Raw genomic sequence first — 15,689 nt, 5'->3', positions numbered from 1 at the left:
TAACTTTTTAGAAACAACTAAAAATTTCTTTTTGAATTTAATTAGGTCATGTGACATGATGATTTTGACATTAATTAGTATATTATGTTTTATACTTTTCATTTACATTGATTATTAGATGAATTAAAATTAAATCTTTAATTGCGAATATATATTTTATTGGATGAATGTGATTGTGAATTGTTTACTTTAGATATTTTTAATTTAAGTATTAATAATTTGATTAGTAGATTATAATTATCAGGTCATATCATATGTTATATATATTCGAATTTTTGAAAGTTTTAAAAATTGTTGGATCTGAATCATTCTCGAATGATTTTCATATCGTATTTTTACCGTACTGCGTTTTTTTCGTCGAATTTTCGAACGAACCGGTGTATTGCTATTCCGAATAGTATCCGATTTATTTTCGTACCGTTTCTTTCCCGTCCACCGAATTGCTAACTATGGTCGAGACTAGTAAAATCTAGGTTTGGGGGTGTGATCAGAGCATAAAAAGTCGTTTCTAAGGCACTATTTGCAAAGGTTTTAAGGTTTTATCATATATTAATATCTTAAATAGACATAATTCATTAATAGTATTTTATTATTGTTTTCGAATAAATTATGATTTTTAGCCTAATTTTGATTATGTATTTGTGATAAGTCAAAGTCACAAGATCCAAAAGGATGAATCAAGATAATCGAAGAAGTACATAGCACTCAAGGTCCCAAGACATGACTACAAACCAAAATCCATAGCCATTGGACCCACAAAACCCACAGCCCAAGGAATCCCTTGGGCGACGCAATGAAGCTAGTAGAAAATGCTTTGAGATTTGTACAATGTAATAACAGCTTAATTTGTAACCTAATAGGAGTCATTAGGTCTAGTATTTGTTTTTCTAATTTTGATGGTTTAAGCTTAGATATATTCAAGTTAAACTATTTTTTGTTAGGGATATTATATATAATATTTTGATTTCATCTTATTAAATCTAATCACAAATGTCAGACTTAGTATTTGGATTTAACGAATTTAATCTTCCGATCCAACAACATTAGATTGTTGATTGGATTGAGATAATAAAAAGACAAATAAACTAATGAGATGGGTTGTTTTAGGTCGATTCGACTGATCTAATCCTTTACATTAAGATTTTATTTCCTATTTATTTTTGCTAATTTAATTTTAATTTTAATTACTTTTCATTAGTTACTTTGAACTGTGATCGTTTTAAGTCAAAAACTATAGATCAATGTTATCACTGTGGATCGATCCCTCATTGCCAAGGCTTAGTGTTTTGTTCTTTATTTTTATTGATAATCTACGATGAACAATTATACAAAAACTTGAACTCCATGAGATCGAATTGTTTCTACAATCAATTGATCAAATCAATCAACTAAGCAGAAGTACTTAAATTAACTAATTCAAATAAGTAACAACTAGCTCAAATTTGATTTGAACAAAAATTCTAACCCATTTCTTATTACTAAAAACGATATAACTATTTTTACAAATTCTCACTTACCTATAAACCGATTGAATGCCAAGAGTAGAGTTAATCCTTGATCCATTTATTCAAATTTTCTGTTTTGGAATCCATATACAACACTCACAACTCTCAACATCCCTCTTTTTCTATTCCATCTTCTTCTTTCTTGTTTTCTTCTCCTTCCCACGTTTCTATTATGATGAAAGCCATTTCAACCACATCTCTCTCTCTCTCTCTCTCTTCATTTTCGACTCCATATCCCTTTCTTCTCTTCTTTTGCTAATCTTGAGAACGCATTGTTTTTTTGTTTTTAAAAGGATGACATCTCCTTGGAAGTGGTGTCTCATGAAGTATTAATATTAAATAACATAAATGCCCTTGTTTTCATTCTTCAACCCTCTTTCAAAACACCCTTTTATTCTTATTTTTTCATTTAAATTTTAAAAAATTCTAATTAAAACTGACACGATGACCAAAATGCCCTCTCTTTCAGTCTGAAGCTTGAAACTTTGACTTTGATATTTACTTAAAATATTATTGTAACTATTATATGTATCATTTGTTTTTTAATAAACTTGAAGCCTCAATTTAAATGTATACTCTTGTAAAAAATGAGTTATTACATTCTACCCCCATTAAAAGAAATTTTGTCCTCGAAAGTTAAAGATTCATTTGTCAAATGAAAATTCTGAATATTTTCCAAAGATCCTTAGGTCTACTTACACTTTGTTATAGTGATTCTTACCACTCTTTAATTTATCCCAATTTTCTCCATAGTTATATATAAAATTGCAACTCCCAATATTTTACTATCGTGGAATTTAATATACTTTTATAATTTTCCCCATTCTCATAGAATGTAGCACACACCAACTTTACCCCTTTATTCTCCTACATCATTGGATGACATATTTTGGGCACTCTTGTTATGTAACACCATATTTGCAACATTAAACCTTAATGCTATTTTTAAAAGCCAAGTTCTTATCTCCAACTAATATCTAATGTCATGTCACCATCACCATGAATTTATCAGATACTAATATCTTCAAACAACATAACTACACATTATTACTAACCTCTCAATAATACCATGAGGCTTGCACAATAAAGCCAACCAAACCACTTAACACACTTACGTTGAAACATATCACTATCCTTTCATTCACCATCACGATCACAATTTCTTATTTAATCATATTTTCTTCTCCCTTACTTGCAATTTGTAATACAGTTACACTACCACATATACCATACAAAACTCAATAATTCACATACCTATCTAATACGTATTGCCTGAATGTGTTCCTAATAAAATCCAACCCTTATCAAACAATAATGTCTAATTAGCCTTCTTTACATAAATTAATTTCAACCATCTATCCCTTATTTCTTAGAACTTATTATCATTCCTTTTACTTAAATCCTCATTCCAATTGCACCACTTGAACTAAAACGATAAACCTTGGATATTGATCTAACATAAAATATGTTATTTAAATACTAGCCACCACACACATCAACAAAAGAAAAAGTCATTACATTTTATACCTCTTAACGATTAAAACAATATAAGAACTTGTTTGTTGAAAAAAAGTGTGTTTTAATGTTTGGAAAACAACTAATATATTTTAAATGCATTTTTTTAGGTTTAAACATGTTTTCTAATTAAATAAATTAAATTAAAAACCAAAATAACTCATTTTTTTGCAGGTCTATGGCCTTATGGTCGTCTCTACTTTGGCTCATTATTTAGTGTACAATTTGATAAATGCTTGATGCTATAAATTTGTTTTCAACAGTGTGTTATTTTGCTCAAAAGATACATTGATAGTTATACCTTTATTTGATTATCCTAAAAATGTATAATTGTGGGTAGGAACATGTTATCATACATAGATATTTGATAATATTTTTTTCACTCAAAAATATTTGTAAACTTAGAATAAATGTCTAATGTATTATACTCTACATTATGATTATATTTTTTTTTGATAATTTTTAGTATCTATATATATATCTTTCATTTTTTTCTCAAATTTTTTCTGGTTTCTTTAATGTTTTTTTCGAAGTTTTCCTTGCCTTTTTAAACCCATTCTCCAACTTGGTGACTATGCACATGAGAATGTGTGGTCTTGGTGCCATTTTCAAAATTGTACTCATTTTGAATGCTACTTTGGAAACCGGCATTTTGCATTCTTACACGCAAAGTGACAAGGCCTAAATAAAGAAGAAAGACTCGCTCATCAAGTAAAGAGAGGTTCAATTGGCACACCAAATTTTACATAGAACACACAAATCACTTTGAAATTAGAGTCATGATTTTTTGACGCCCCCTCTGACATATGCCCCCTACGCTCTTTGACATAGCATGGGCTTGAACCAGAGATTTTTCCTCGGCATACACAACTATACATCCCATAAATATGTGTAGTTATGTATCCTAAGGAAAAAAAAATATATGGTAAAGAATATCCAAAAAGTACAAGTCTTGAAAATGAAATCAAGTTTTTAAAAAAACTTGGAAGATAAAAGGTCTTTTCTAACTCTAAAACAAAATCACTACCTAAAGTTAAATAGTATGTCCCTACAGCCTCCACATGTGAGCCCATCTTGTTTTCAGACAAGATGTTTTGCTCACTTCCCACTAGCTTCCTAAGATTTTGTAAATCCTACAAAGAATTCAAAATGTGGATTGTTAATCAAAAATCAATTCACCATATGTTAATATTTACATTAACCATATTAGATTCATAACAAATAAGTGGGATTGAATTACCTTTGTCATCAAGTCATTTCTTAAATTTAGCGCATTCCTTCTTCACATATCCCATTTTTTTACAAAAGAAACACTTGGAATTTTTCTTGATATCAGCTTAGGGAGGTATTTTACCTTTCCCTTTCTGATTAGCCTGAGATTTGCCCTTTCCTCGTATAGCGAGCATTGCATTCTCATCCAATTCTATCATTAGCCTCCCTTCCTCTTTAACACACATGATCATAAGTTTATTAATTGATCATTTGTCTTTATGTATGTTTTAAGTGATTTTGAAAGGCCCGTATTGGTGCAGAAGGATATTCAGAATGTAGTGCACGAGAAAGGACTCCGATATTTCAACCTTGAGATTCTTTAATTGAGTCATAATATCCCTCATATGCATGATATGCTCGCCCACACCTTTGACACTGGTAAGCCTTAGGGATGAGAACTTCATGATTAGGGTACTTGCGAGTGCCTTGTCTGAAGTGACGAATTAATCATCAATGGTTTTCAGCAACTCCCGAATATTATCATGCTGATCTATAAAACCACGAATATCAACAGAGATTTTTGTCTTAATGAACATTACGCTGAGGCGATTAGATCACTCATATTTTTCATAAAGCATAATGTCCGCTACAGAGTTGATATCGAAAATTACAGGTGGCTCGTCTTTCCTAATAGCATAATCAATGTCCATCCATCCTAAGTGAAAGAGAATTCTCTATTTCCATACTTTATAGTTGTCACTTTTTAATTCAGGAATATCACATCGGATATCAGAAAAATTTGCAGCTTGTGAAGCTATATAAATTCAAATTGCATGTTTATGTTAAAATTGAGTCCTAAATAAAATTTCATGTTTTATTAATATAAATCATGCTTAAAAAATTGAATCTAATGATAAAAAATTACCTGTGGGCTAATTTTAATTCAAAAGATTCAATCATTCTTTATGATAAAATTTATCAAATTATTTATTTAATTCGTAATTATAAAGGGTATATATAATTTGATATATATTTTATCTTAGATTAAACTTTATGATAAAACTACCAAATTATTAATTCATAATTCCTGTGGGTAAGTTATGAATAATTTGATATTTTATTCTAATTAATTATATAAATATAATAAAAATTCTTGTGAGATAATAAAAATTCTTGTGCAATAAAATTTATTATATTAAATATAATTAATTACAATTAATGTCTAAATAATCTTTATGCGATCCTAATTAATTATAGTTTTATTTAATTAAAGATGCTGTGGTTATTCTCTAATTAACTAAAATTATATGGATCACTTAGACTTTATTTTTTTGTGTTTAAAATCTAAGTTTTATGAGAATATATTGCATAGTTTAACTATAATTAAATGTATATTATGTTAATCTTATGCACTTAATTATTCTAATAATAAAACTTAATAATTTACATAATTAAACATAATATTATGTAAAAACAATATTTTAAACATAAATATTGCATAATTTAGAGACTATGTATTATGCATATCATTTAATTACATGCTTTCAAACCATATATACTCATCTAACATTTTGCATAATTAATTTAAACAAAATAATTAATTTATGCAGATATAAATGTGAGCATAATAATAATTAAAATTTGCATATAATTAAACAAACTCCATATCATATGCATAAAAAATAAATAAATAAATAAAAATAAAATAAAATGTAGGCATGTTGCTAAATAAATGCCTAATTTATTTTATTTTATTTTTAGAAATTGGTCTTCTTCAACCTTCAGTCGATCTGATTTCAATCCGACGCAATCCAGCAACCAAAATCAATCTCCAAATCATCATTTTAACACCAAAAGATTGTTTAAAAAAATACATAAAATTAAAGATCTAATTTCTCAATGATTTCTAGCTCCAATATACATCAAACTTAAATTTAAAAATAAAATTTCTATCAAAAATAGAAAATTATATATATATATATATATATATATATATATATATATATATATATATATATATATATATATTTTCGGATGCATAAAAATAAAAATAAAAATATCAAGGCAGAGATTTTGTGGCTCTGATACCAAATGTTAATTTCTTAACATTGATTATCAAAATGCGGAATAAAAAATTAATAAAGAGAATCGAAATCTAAAAATTGAAACCCAAAACTATATAAATAAAGATACCTCCAGCCATTGATTCTTACGCACTTTCGTCGTTGTTTTCTGTCTCGGTTGGTAGTTCCAAACTCATATCCACTCACGTAAAGTGGTATAGACTGAAGGAAAGATTGAGTGTGTAGAGTTTGGGGACCAAACGGATCTTAATATAACCGGATTCCTTTGAGGCTTCCATCAAGCACTCGTCCATATCTCGGTTGGTTGCCACAACGTGATCTATTCGTGAGTCACGTTTCTTAACTTCAAGAAACGTGTCGTTGAAGACACCGTGGACAACTAACGAAGCTCCGAAAAAAGGGGTTTTGGGTTTTGTTAGATCTGCCACAAGAATCAAAAGCTATCAGAAACTTGTATCTAAGCATGGAGATTAAGGCTCAATGGTTTTTTTTTTTTCCTTTTAAGTTACATTTAGGTTTTACAAGGCTCCTTCTCTCAATAAATTTGATTATGAAGGTAGGGATAACTTCTTGTGGCTCTTAATTCCAGAAAAGAGTTTCATAGTATTACGCATGTGAAAGTTAGCAAGGATTAAAAAGGTGGCACTCAACACTGTTAAGGCATACACCTCGAGGGGAGGTGCTAGCATACAAATTCCAGGATATACTATGGCTATAGCATCAGATATGCACAGAACAGGTCACCCGAACCTATTCAAAATCTGTTTTTTTTTTCCTTTTTATGTAAATTCTCTTCAATACTATAATATCTGGCAGAACCATCAAAAATGTCTATTTTTTAAACTTCATTCTATTCTTACTGGAGACTATAAAAACTCCATCTTGCTACTTGGTAGTACTTAAATACTTGGTAGCTCTATCTTAAGGTCCGTGTTTTAAACTTCATCATATTCTTATTGTCTACCCATATTTAAGGGTTGAATCATGTTGATGACTAATTGGCTTCAAGTGTTTTTTTGGAAGTGGCACTTGCTAGGGCAAGTCATAAGAGAAGATCTACTATGCCTTTTCTTTTCATTTCTGTTTTATGAAAGAAAATGGAAATAAAAGTCACATTGAAAGAAAATAACTCCATAAGCTTCAAATCATAACAACAAAACATAGAATCATACTTTCCTAATGTATGTCCCATTACTATTCAATAGCAAACATATTTTCCAAAACAAATAACTTGATATTCCATTTTAGTTATACACACGTACAACTTCCAGAGTTTAAGTGCTTGGTCACATCTCATTTTAGTTTAAGGATACATGTCCAAGTTGACGATGTGGCCACCATCCTTTACTTGATAAACATTCTCCACCAGAGTATACTCTGGTGAGTATAATAGCAGCAACATTAATTACTGTCGAAATTAACCTAGAAGTTGATATATATTGATGCTTTGCTAACTTACATGTTTCTCCTCTTGTTGTAATTTTTAGAAAAAGCAATGGTTTTTTCTAGGGGTTCGTCCATGTATTGTAGGGTTACAAGGTACATGAGAATGTTATTGAACACACACGCACACACTCTCTCTCTCTAAATTAGTAGCCGAATGGAAGCTTGGGTGATTTGCTTCATAGTAGAAAAGGAGGGGTTATCCTACTTGCATCATGACTGCGTCCCTCCAATTTTCCATCGAGACGTGAAATCAAGTAACATTTTGTTGGACGGAGAGTTCAGTGCTCAAGTGGCAGATTTTGGGGTTTCCAAAGTGGTTTACATAATCGGCATTAGGCCTAAATCCATGTCTGCGATCGCAGGTTCATGCGATTATATTGCACCAGGTTAGTCAAGATTACAATCATACCTGTTTAATCTATTTCACATTGTCATCTTTAATTGAATTATGTTCTGTCCATTACAGAACCTAGTTTGCATTGTTCTATTGGCTTCTTGTTAGAGCAATTTTTTTATCGGTTCTTTTGGTTAAAAAGAAAGACGGTGCTTGGCGTATGTGTGTCGACTACCGTGCTCTCAACAACATCACTGTGAAAGATAGGTATCCCATTCTAGTGATCGATGAGCTATTAGGTTTGTTACATGGAACTTCCATTTCTTGAAAATTAGACCTCTGTTCTGGGTATCACCAAATTAGAGTCATTGAAGCTGATATTTCGAAGACTGCGTTTTGTATACACGAAGGACATTACGAGTTTCTCGTCATGCCATTTGACCTCTTTAATGCACCAGCCACTTTCCAAGGACTTTTCAATGAGGTATTTTGGCCCTTTCTCTGGAAATTTGTGTTGGTGTTATTTGACGATATTCTTGTTTATAGCCTGATTTGCGAACACATCTTATTCATCTCACTCAAGTGTTCCAAACACTCTACAAGCTCCAATTATATGTCAGCGAACAAAATGCTATTTTGCTCAAAATTCTGTTGAATATCTTGGACACATTATCACAACAAAAGGGGCTCAAGTTGATCCATCCAAAGTTGCAACCATAAAGCAATGGCCGAAACCTTCTTCAATCAAATCCTTACGAGAATTTTTAGGTCTCACTAGTTATTATTGAAAATTCATGCAAGATTATGGAAAGAGTAGCTCCACTTATTCAAATGATTCGAAAAGAATTTTTTTCATTGGTTTCCTCAAGTTGAAACGTCATCTGAAGCACTCAAAGATGCTCTATCCACTACACTGACATTGGCTTTGCCAGATTTCACTCACGAGCTTGTTCTTGAATGTGATGCATTCAGGTAGGGCATTGGTGTAGTATTATCACAAGGAGGGCAAGCTATAGTTTACCACTACAACAAATTATGGCAATTAGGAACAGTTTGTAACCGTTCCTAAGCCAGTATGAAACGGTGTACAAACCCTCTCTACTCGAGGCTTCGTTAATGAATTTAAACAGTTGGAAGCCATTCTAGATCTTAGAATTTAACCATTCCAAATCTACATTTATATAACAAAAAAAATATCTTAAACATCGATTTGAAATCTAATGCTTATAAGAGCGATGTCGTAAGTCTGAGATTTTAGGCATCGATTATAAACCGATATCTAAAGTGGTCATAAACCGATATCCAGGGGCGGAGCTAGGATTTTGCTCATGTGGGGGCAACCAAGAGTAGAAAAGAAAATTTGTGGGGGACAATTAAGAGTGAAAAAAATAGTTGTGGGGGCAATTAAGAGTAGAAAAAAAATTTGTGGGGACAATAGTGATAAATTTCTTTATTCGCTGTTCAAATCTGTCGCAATAGCACATTATGCCATGGAATTTGAAAACTCTTGTAGGGGCAAGTGCCCCCACTCTAAATCCTCCCCTGCCGATATCTAAACTTTAAAAATAAAAAAAAAATCAATTTTTTTTCTACGCACCTATTACAGTGGGTCAAAATAGACCCCAATAAAAAACATCGAGGTTCTCTATCATATTAATTTATGCACAAAAAAATTACAATGAGTTAGGTACAAAATTAAATTCATGTAGCCTCAAAGCTCCCTGAACAATCTCTTGAATTCTTCTATTGCAATGGCAAACATCTGATAGCTCTTCAACTGGAACTGTTAGAGCAGAAATATCACCCCCTTGCTGCTGCCTTAAATAAGGCTTGCAAAAATCGTGATCGCTCCACCTTAGTCACGGCTGTTGATGAAATTAATGAAATGATCTCCTTGGCCCAATCCAATGCCTTTATCCCATATGCCCTCACTAGAGATAGCAGTGCATGTGTTACTTGATGAAAAAAAAAAAAAGGCCCACTTACCATAAATGGAGATGTGTCAAAAGCTGATTTTCGGCAATAATAATTTCCAAACTGTGGAAATCATTTTGACATATTTAGCCTTATCAAAAAACGATAGATAGAGAGAACAATAACCTGTGCTCAAGAGTACTTACCACTTCTAATCGAGAACTTGGGAGTGCCCAAGTTAATGAGGCTACCAAGATTCTGGTGATGCTTGCACCTTGAGAAATTATCACATTATCCCTAATAGATTTGTACTGCTCTTCTCGATTAGAGTTTGCAAGATCCAAGACATCGGATAATAATGTCAATATGGAATTGCAGGCCTCTCTGAAAGCAAGAATGAAAATAGAGGGTAAGTTAGATGGGAAAAATGTCAATATTTGGCCAAAATAATTGCGAAGAATATATTTATCCATGTCAGTACAGCTTCCTCATTGAAAACTACTGGGTCGCTTTTTGCTTAGCATAGAGAATCAACTAGATTGATATATGATCCCTTATTGTAGGTGTGCCTACTTTTGGGTAGAGGGCTATCTAAGCTCCTCAGTGCTACACTCCTAAATTCTCAAAGAATGAACAACATTGTCTCATGTTCTGGTTGGTTGGGACATCATATTTACATAGAAAGCACTAGAGCAGACAAACTCAAGGCGCCAAGAGAACTGTATTAGTTCAAGTCCATTGACTACATGACCACAATTGTTTACGACTTTAGTTTATACTGAATTACAATGCAATACAAAAATATATTCTCTTCAAAACATAAAAAGAAAATAGAATACCTGTGTTGTATTGTGATCCCAATCATTGCACAATCAATTAAGGGTGGGAATATGGATGAAGGGGCAAATAAGTGAGGACAATAGCGAATACATCTTGATGCCAACAAAAAATAATCATCTGCTATGTCCGATCTGGCCGTGAAATCCTACAATATGGGTAGCACTAAAATCAGTATCCATTTGTATGTTTCACCAGTAAAAGGTGTTGTCAAATTAGTCATTGAAGTCATAAAGGAGCAAAGGACTCTAAAGGACACACCTGAATTGTTGTTAGAAGATGTGTTGTATGGCTAAAAAGATCTTCAATTAAACTTCTGAGGTAGTTTGTGCAAGAAGGGTTAGAACCAAATACCTACAAGGCAAGAGCACAAGTGATTACACGAGCAATCATAAGATGTTGGGCATGTATAAGTAATAAACACAGACCTTATTACTTCACTTGAGAGATACAGGAAGAATGGCTGATTGTGTTGTTGATATAGGCCTTGTATCTCCTCCAACATCACTCCTATTGTGATTCCCATGAACTTTTCGGAAGTTTTCACCTTAAAGAAGGTCAATTGTTTGTTTTTAGAGTAACCGAATACAGAAGTCACTGCCAAGTATTTTTCTTCACTCTCTTGGAAAATATGTAGATATAAAATAATATAAGAATTTAATGGAATGATAAATGATTCACATAAATAATAATAATAACAAACTAAGTTGAACCAAACATTTGGCTGAACTGGATCAAATAGTGAGTCAGCCAGTATCTGAAATCAAATTTCACTAAATTTATTGTATTGATTGTGAGTGAATATGGAACATATCACATATGAGGAGTTGATGAACAATGAAACAGATCCCCTCCAATTTTCCTCTTGTAAAAACCTCAGAACAAGGTGTCGGCTTCTAGGAACAGAGTGGAAGCCCCCATGATCGGTGATGCAATGGAGTGTCGATATATGTAGTATCTAACATCGTATAATTAATATATATATATATATAGATATATATATTTTACAAGCATTAAAAAAAATATTAAATGGAAGATACAATATCCTCACAGAGAATACAAGAAACACAAACAAAAAACTAGCCTCACCCGATATATAGGATCAAGTTCCATTAACCTTCACTCTCACTAGGACTCCAATTCATGTTTCGTATGCATATGCTTACAAACATTAAGGGGATGTAAAATATGTACATTCGGGAGTTACAACCATTATACAGTGTCTATGACACATATACTGCGTGCAAAACTATTCCATACATAATTATACACACATTAATATAAGACCCGATTTCCTTATAGTGAAGATGAAGGAGAAACTTTGGTGGATGAAGTTCTTTTCTATAGGCCTTCGGCTCCCATAAGAACTTTTGAATGTCGAAATCCTAGTGGGAGGTTCCCCACTGGGGGATTGTGCGAAAGGGGGGTTCTTACCACATACATCACTAAGCATCATAAGAATGGAGAAGGAGAACAACTTCCATAATGGAAAGCTGAAAAGGGGAAAATTGAATCATTATACTTCATCATAGACACAATCGATTGAGAGAGAATAAAAAAGACACCCCCTAAAATTAGGAAAAAATAAAGATAAACGCATCATTTAACTGAAATGTGATAGCTTTAAAACAGGTGGTCTAAAATTATCTTAGTTCAGAAAAGGACATGGTTTGTAACACTCACAACATATTTGCAAGCCCGGCATAGAGCCTCCATCGTTCTAATGTCCCAAGCACGACTACACAACAAGAACTTACAAGCTCAGATTAGACATCGACAAGAAAATTTTGGCATTTAACCATAAAAAACTGTTCCCTAAAAGGAAAGTTATTCAAGAATCCTTATTGATCAAATATGGCTTTGAAAATATTCAACATACAAGAGATATCTCTAAGATCCATGTTTTGTCCCCAATGTTTGATTTCATAATTTGAACAATTGGGATAGCATATTTTTAAACATTATAGTTGTACTTGTTATGTGCATGCTTGAATTACATATATACGTGTTAATTGAACTGTGAAATGAATCATTTGTCTACCCCAACAAACTGAGTTCATTCTAGAGTGGCTCTATGAGCCCGAATTCGAACCAACCAACGATGTAACATAGTTTTGGACTGAGAACAATTCTGGCTATTCATATTGGCAGAGACAATTCCATTGCAGGATGGGTGTAGGGTCATCCTGGCCAATTGACACCATGGCTTTTAAACATGGTTCTCTCATGACTCAGCACCCACAGCGAACGATAACGAATCAAACCGGTTTGTAAAGATAAGTGCACATATATCAATATCAAGAGAGGAAGGAAAGAAGATTGTATTCAAGGCAGAAAAGCCCGAGTTATAGAGCAAAGAGAATAATGGACATCATGATATCTAGTTGGGAACTTGGTTAGTTGAATTCAAACAAACTGAGATTAAGCTTGTTCATGTTCTTTGCTGAAAAAATGGTTCCACTAATTTTCTATCCAAACACACAAATAGCAACATAATCATCTCAAGTAGAGCCAAATAAAAAGCTACAACCACAATTACTAACTAGTCATGAAAATAATATCGATTAAAGACAATATCAGTTTTCCAAGCAATGTCGATTGGATTGTGTTCTCTCTGTAACACTGGTGGTGAATCATTCTCTGTAACACTGGTGGTGAATCAATCAATCATTTACTCATCCGTTACAATTTTGCTCCGTCGTTTGAGCCCATTTCTTTCTTATTCAACCTCTGTTGTGCTTGCCTAGATTAATTTCAACTCTTTTAAAATTAGCAGGCCATGACCTTTAACTCTAGAGAAAAAGTCCTTTCAAGTTTGAGCACATTTCTTTTTCTTATTTAACCTCTGTTAATGGTTGGCTCGGTCAATTTCAACTCTTTAAAAATTGGCAGACCATGACTTTGACATCTAGAGAAAAGATCCTATAGAGTTTTGACACCTTTTAACTATATGTTTGGGATTCATAAAATGAGAAGAATAGTCGTTCTATGAAAGTAACTCTTGTTAAAAGGTCATCATTTCCTCTAGAATTTTTTTAAAGAAAAATTTAAGATTTTTTTTTAATTTTGAAATGAGATTTTGCTGACTTTAATCTTTGATTTCTTGCCAATAAGCCTTCCTTTCGGCTGGATATGGTGAAACCATTAATCAAAAATTCGATCATGAAGCTGTTCATTCATTTAGCAAGTTAGAAACAAGATATACTAACTGTTTGATCGCTTAATGTCGCGGAACCTTTGCTTTCACAGCGTCATCGAAATGCCTTGACCGGGTGCTTATGGTCACAGAAATCAATCCCATACAACATATCACCAAAAATATTCATTGTAAATCGAAAAGAGTTCAGGATGGCTGCATAATTCTCCTCAATCAGCTCTCATAGTGCAGAACTGGATCTAGAGGAGAGATCAGATGGAGAAGAAACCCAAGAATTTCTCTTGGATGATAGAAGAGAGAGAGCACGTTCCCTTAAACAAGGAAATCTCCCCTCCATTGATCAATTTTCTGCAAAGATAACAGTTTTGCCATTATTAATAATGTCTACTAAATTTGCCAAGAGAACAATGGGAAGAGATCAAGAATTAAGACTAAATCAGAGGAACAGAGAAAAGAAATTAATTTGGTTCAAATTTCAAGCTTGATGCTATAGTTTAAGATGCATATGACCAAAACAATGTCACAAGAAATTGAATTTGAGATAAGGAGAATTTACAATGTCAGGAGCAATGCACAAACTAAAAGAATACGAAAATAAAATGTCTCATTAATGTGTACAGATTTTTATGGTTCACCAACAATAAATGTCACTACATCTGTCGAGTGGCAACAATTGTGTAGAAAAAAACATAGTTATAGAATCCTGCCAAGGGATGATCAAATTTAACACGGGCATGCTCATTCCATTGTTATAGAATCCTGCCAAGGGATGATCAAATTTACAATTCGAACCAAACTTACAGATTCCATACAGACTGTAGAATGTGCATATGGTATGACCCTACTTGTAAAATAAGAAGAAGAATATAAAATCAGCTATCAAGATGAAGATCAAGAATGTAAAATAGCAAAAGCTTATGTTTTGTTTCCTTCTCTTAGTCTGCAGTTCCACATTTCTCATATTTGCTCTATGTAAGAAAACAAAACCCAGACTAACTTCAAATACTTATTAGGTCCTCTATGCTTGGTTACTTTTCTCAGTGTTTTCATTCCCCCTTATTTGGATTTGTGGAGTATGAATGTTCTTTTCTTGATTGAAATGAATGTAGATATAGGGTCTTTCCCACTTCTCTTTTCTTAGATGGAAAAGTGGGATTGAACCCATGACCTTATGGTTGCAATGTGGTAGCACCTGCCAATCAAGCAAAAGCTCTGCCCCATCCTAGCTACTTCCACCATCATCCCCTATGAAAAAAGCCCCTACTTGCTTCCAGCATGGGTTGATGGATAGCCACAACATTATCTACCCTAATGGCCGCATAACACTCTAGAATACCACTCTGAGGACAATCATTTCATGCTACATTATCCAAGGCAGACAAGCAGTGATTACAAAAATTGTGTTTCCCTAAAGCATAGCACCTTAAATCAATCCATATAGGTTTCACAAATCTATCATCAACTCAGTGGTAATATTTTGGATCTCACATCAAAAAATACTTGGTACGTCAATATCAATTCGATCAGAGATGACATATATAATTGCTCGATTAGCAATCATTCTCAAATCCAACATCTCTTTGGATTGCTCAATTTAATGGGTAAGTTCAAATTAACTTGAAAAAGGATGGCAGCACTGATGCATATTAAGCAATATTTATACATCTCTATAAATTCCGACCAAT

At 32.7% G+C, this 15,689-nt stretch overlaps 1 protein-coding gene across 1 annotated transcript; it reads right to left on the bottom strand.

The window, feature by feature from the left end:
• Positions 1 to 9,662: 9,662 nt before the first annotated feature.
• On the bottom strand, positions 9,663 to 11,373 carry LOC147396156 (transportin MOS14-like). Its single transcript, XM_086450061.1, has 5 exons — positions 11,284 to 11,373; positions 11,109 to 11,201; positions 10,850 to 10,995; positions 10,217 to 10,394; positions 9,663 to 10,133 (listed from the first exon to the last, which is right to left on the bottom strand). Exons 1-5 carry the CDS (start codon positions 11,371 to 11,373, stop codon positions 9,897 to 9,899), a joined length of 744 nt encoding a protein of 247 aa, XP_086306187.1. The 3' UTR covers positions 9,663 to 9,896.
• Between the last annotated feature and the right edge of the window lie 4,316 nt (positions 11,374 to 15,689).

Source organism: Akebia trifoliata, chromosome 8, assembly GCF_017979445.1.
Source record: "Akebia trifoliata isolate Shusen 1 chromosome 8, ASM1797944v1, whole genome shotgun sequence".
In the NCBI taxonomy this organism is placed as follows: domain Eukaryota; kingdom Viridiplantae; phylum Streptophyta; class Magnoliopsida; order Ranunculales; family Lardizabalaceae; genus Akebia; species Akebia trifoliata.
This window is presented reverse-complemented; position numbering and strand designations above follow the sequence as displayed.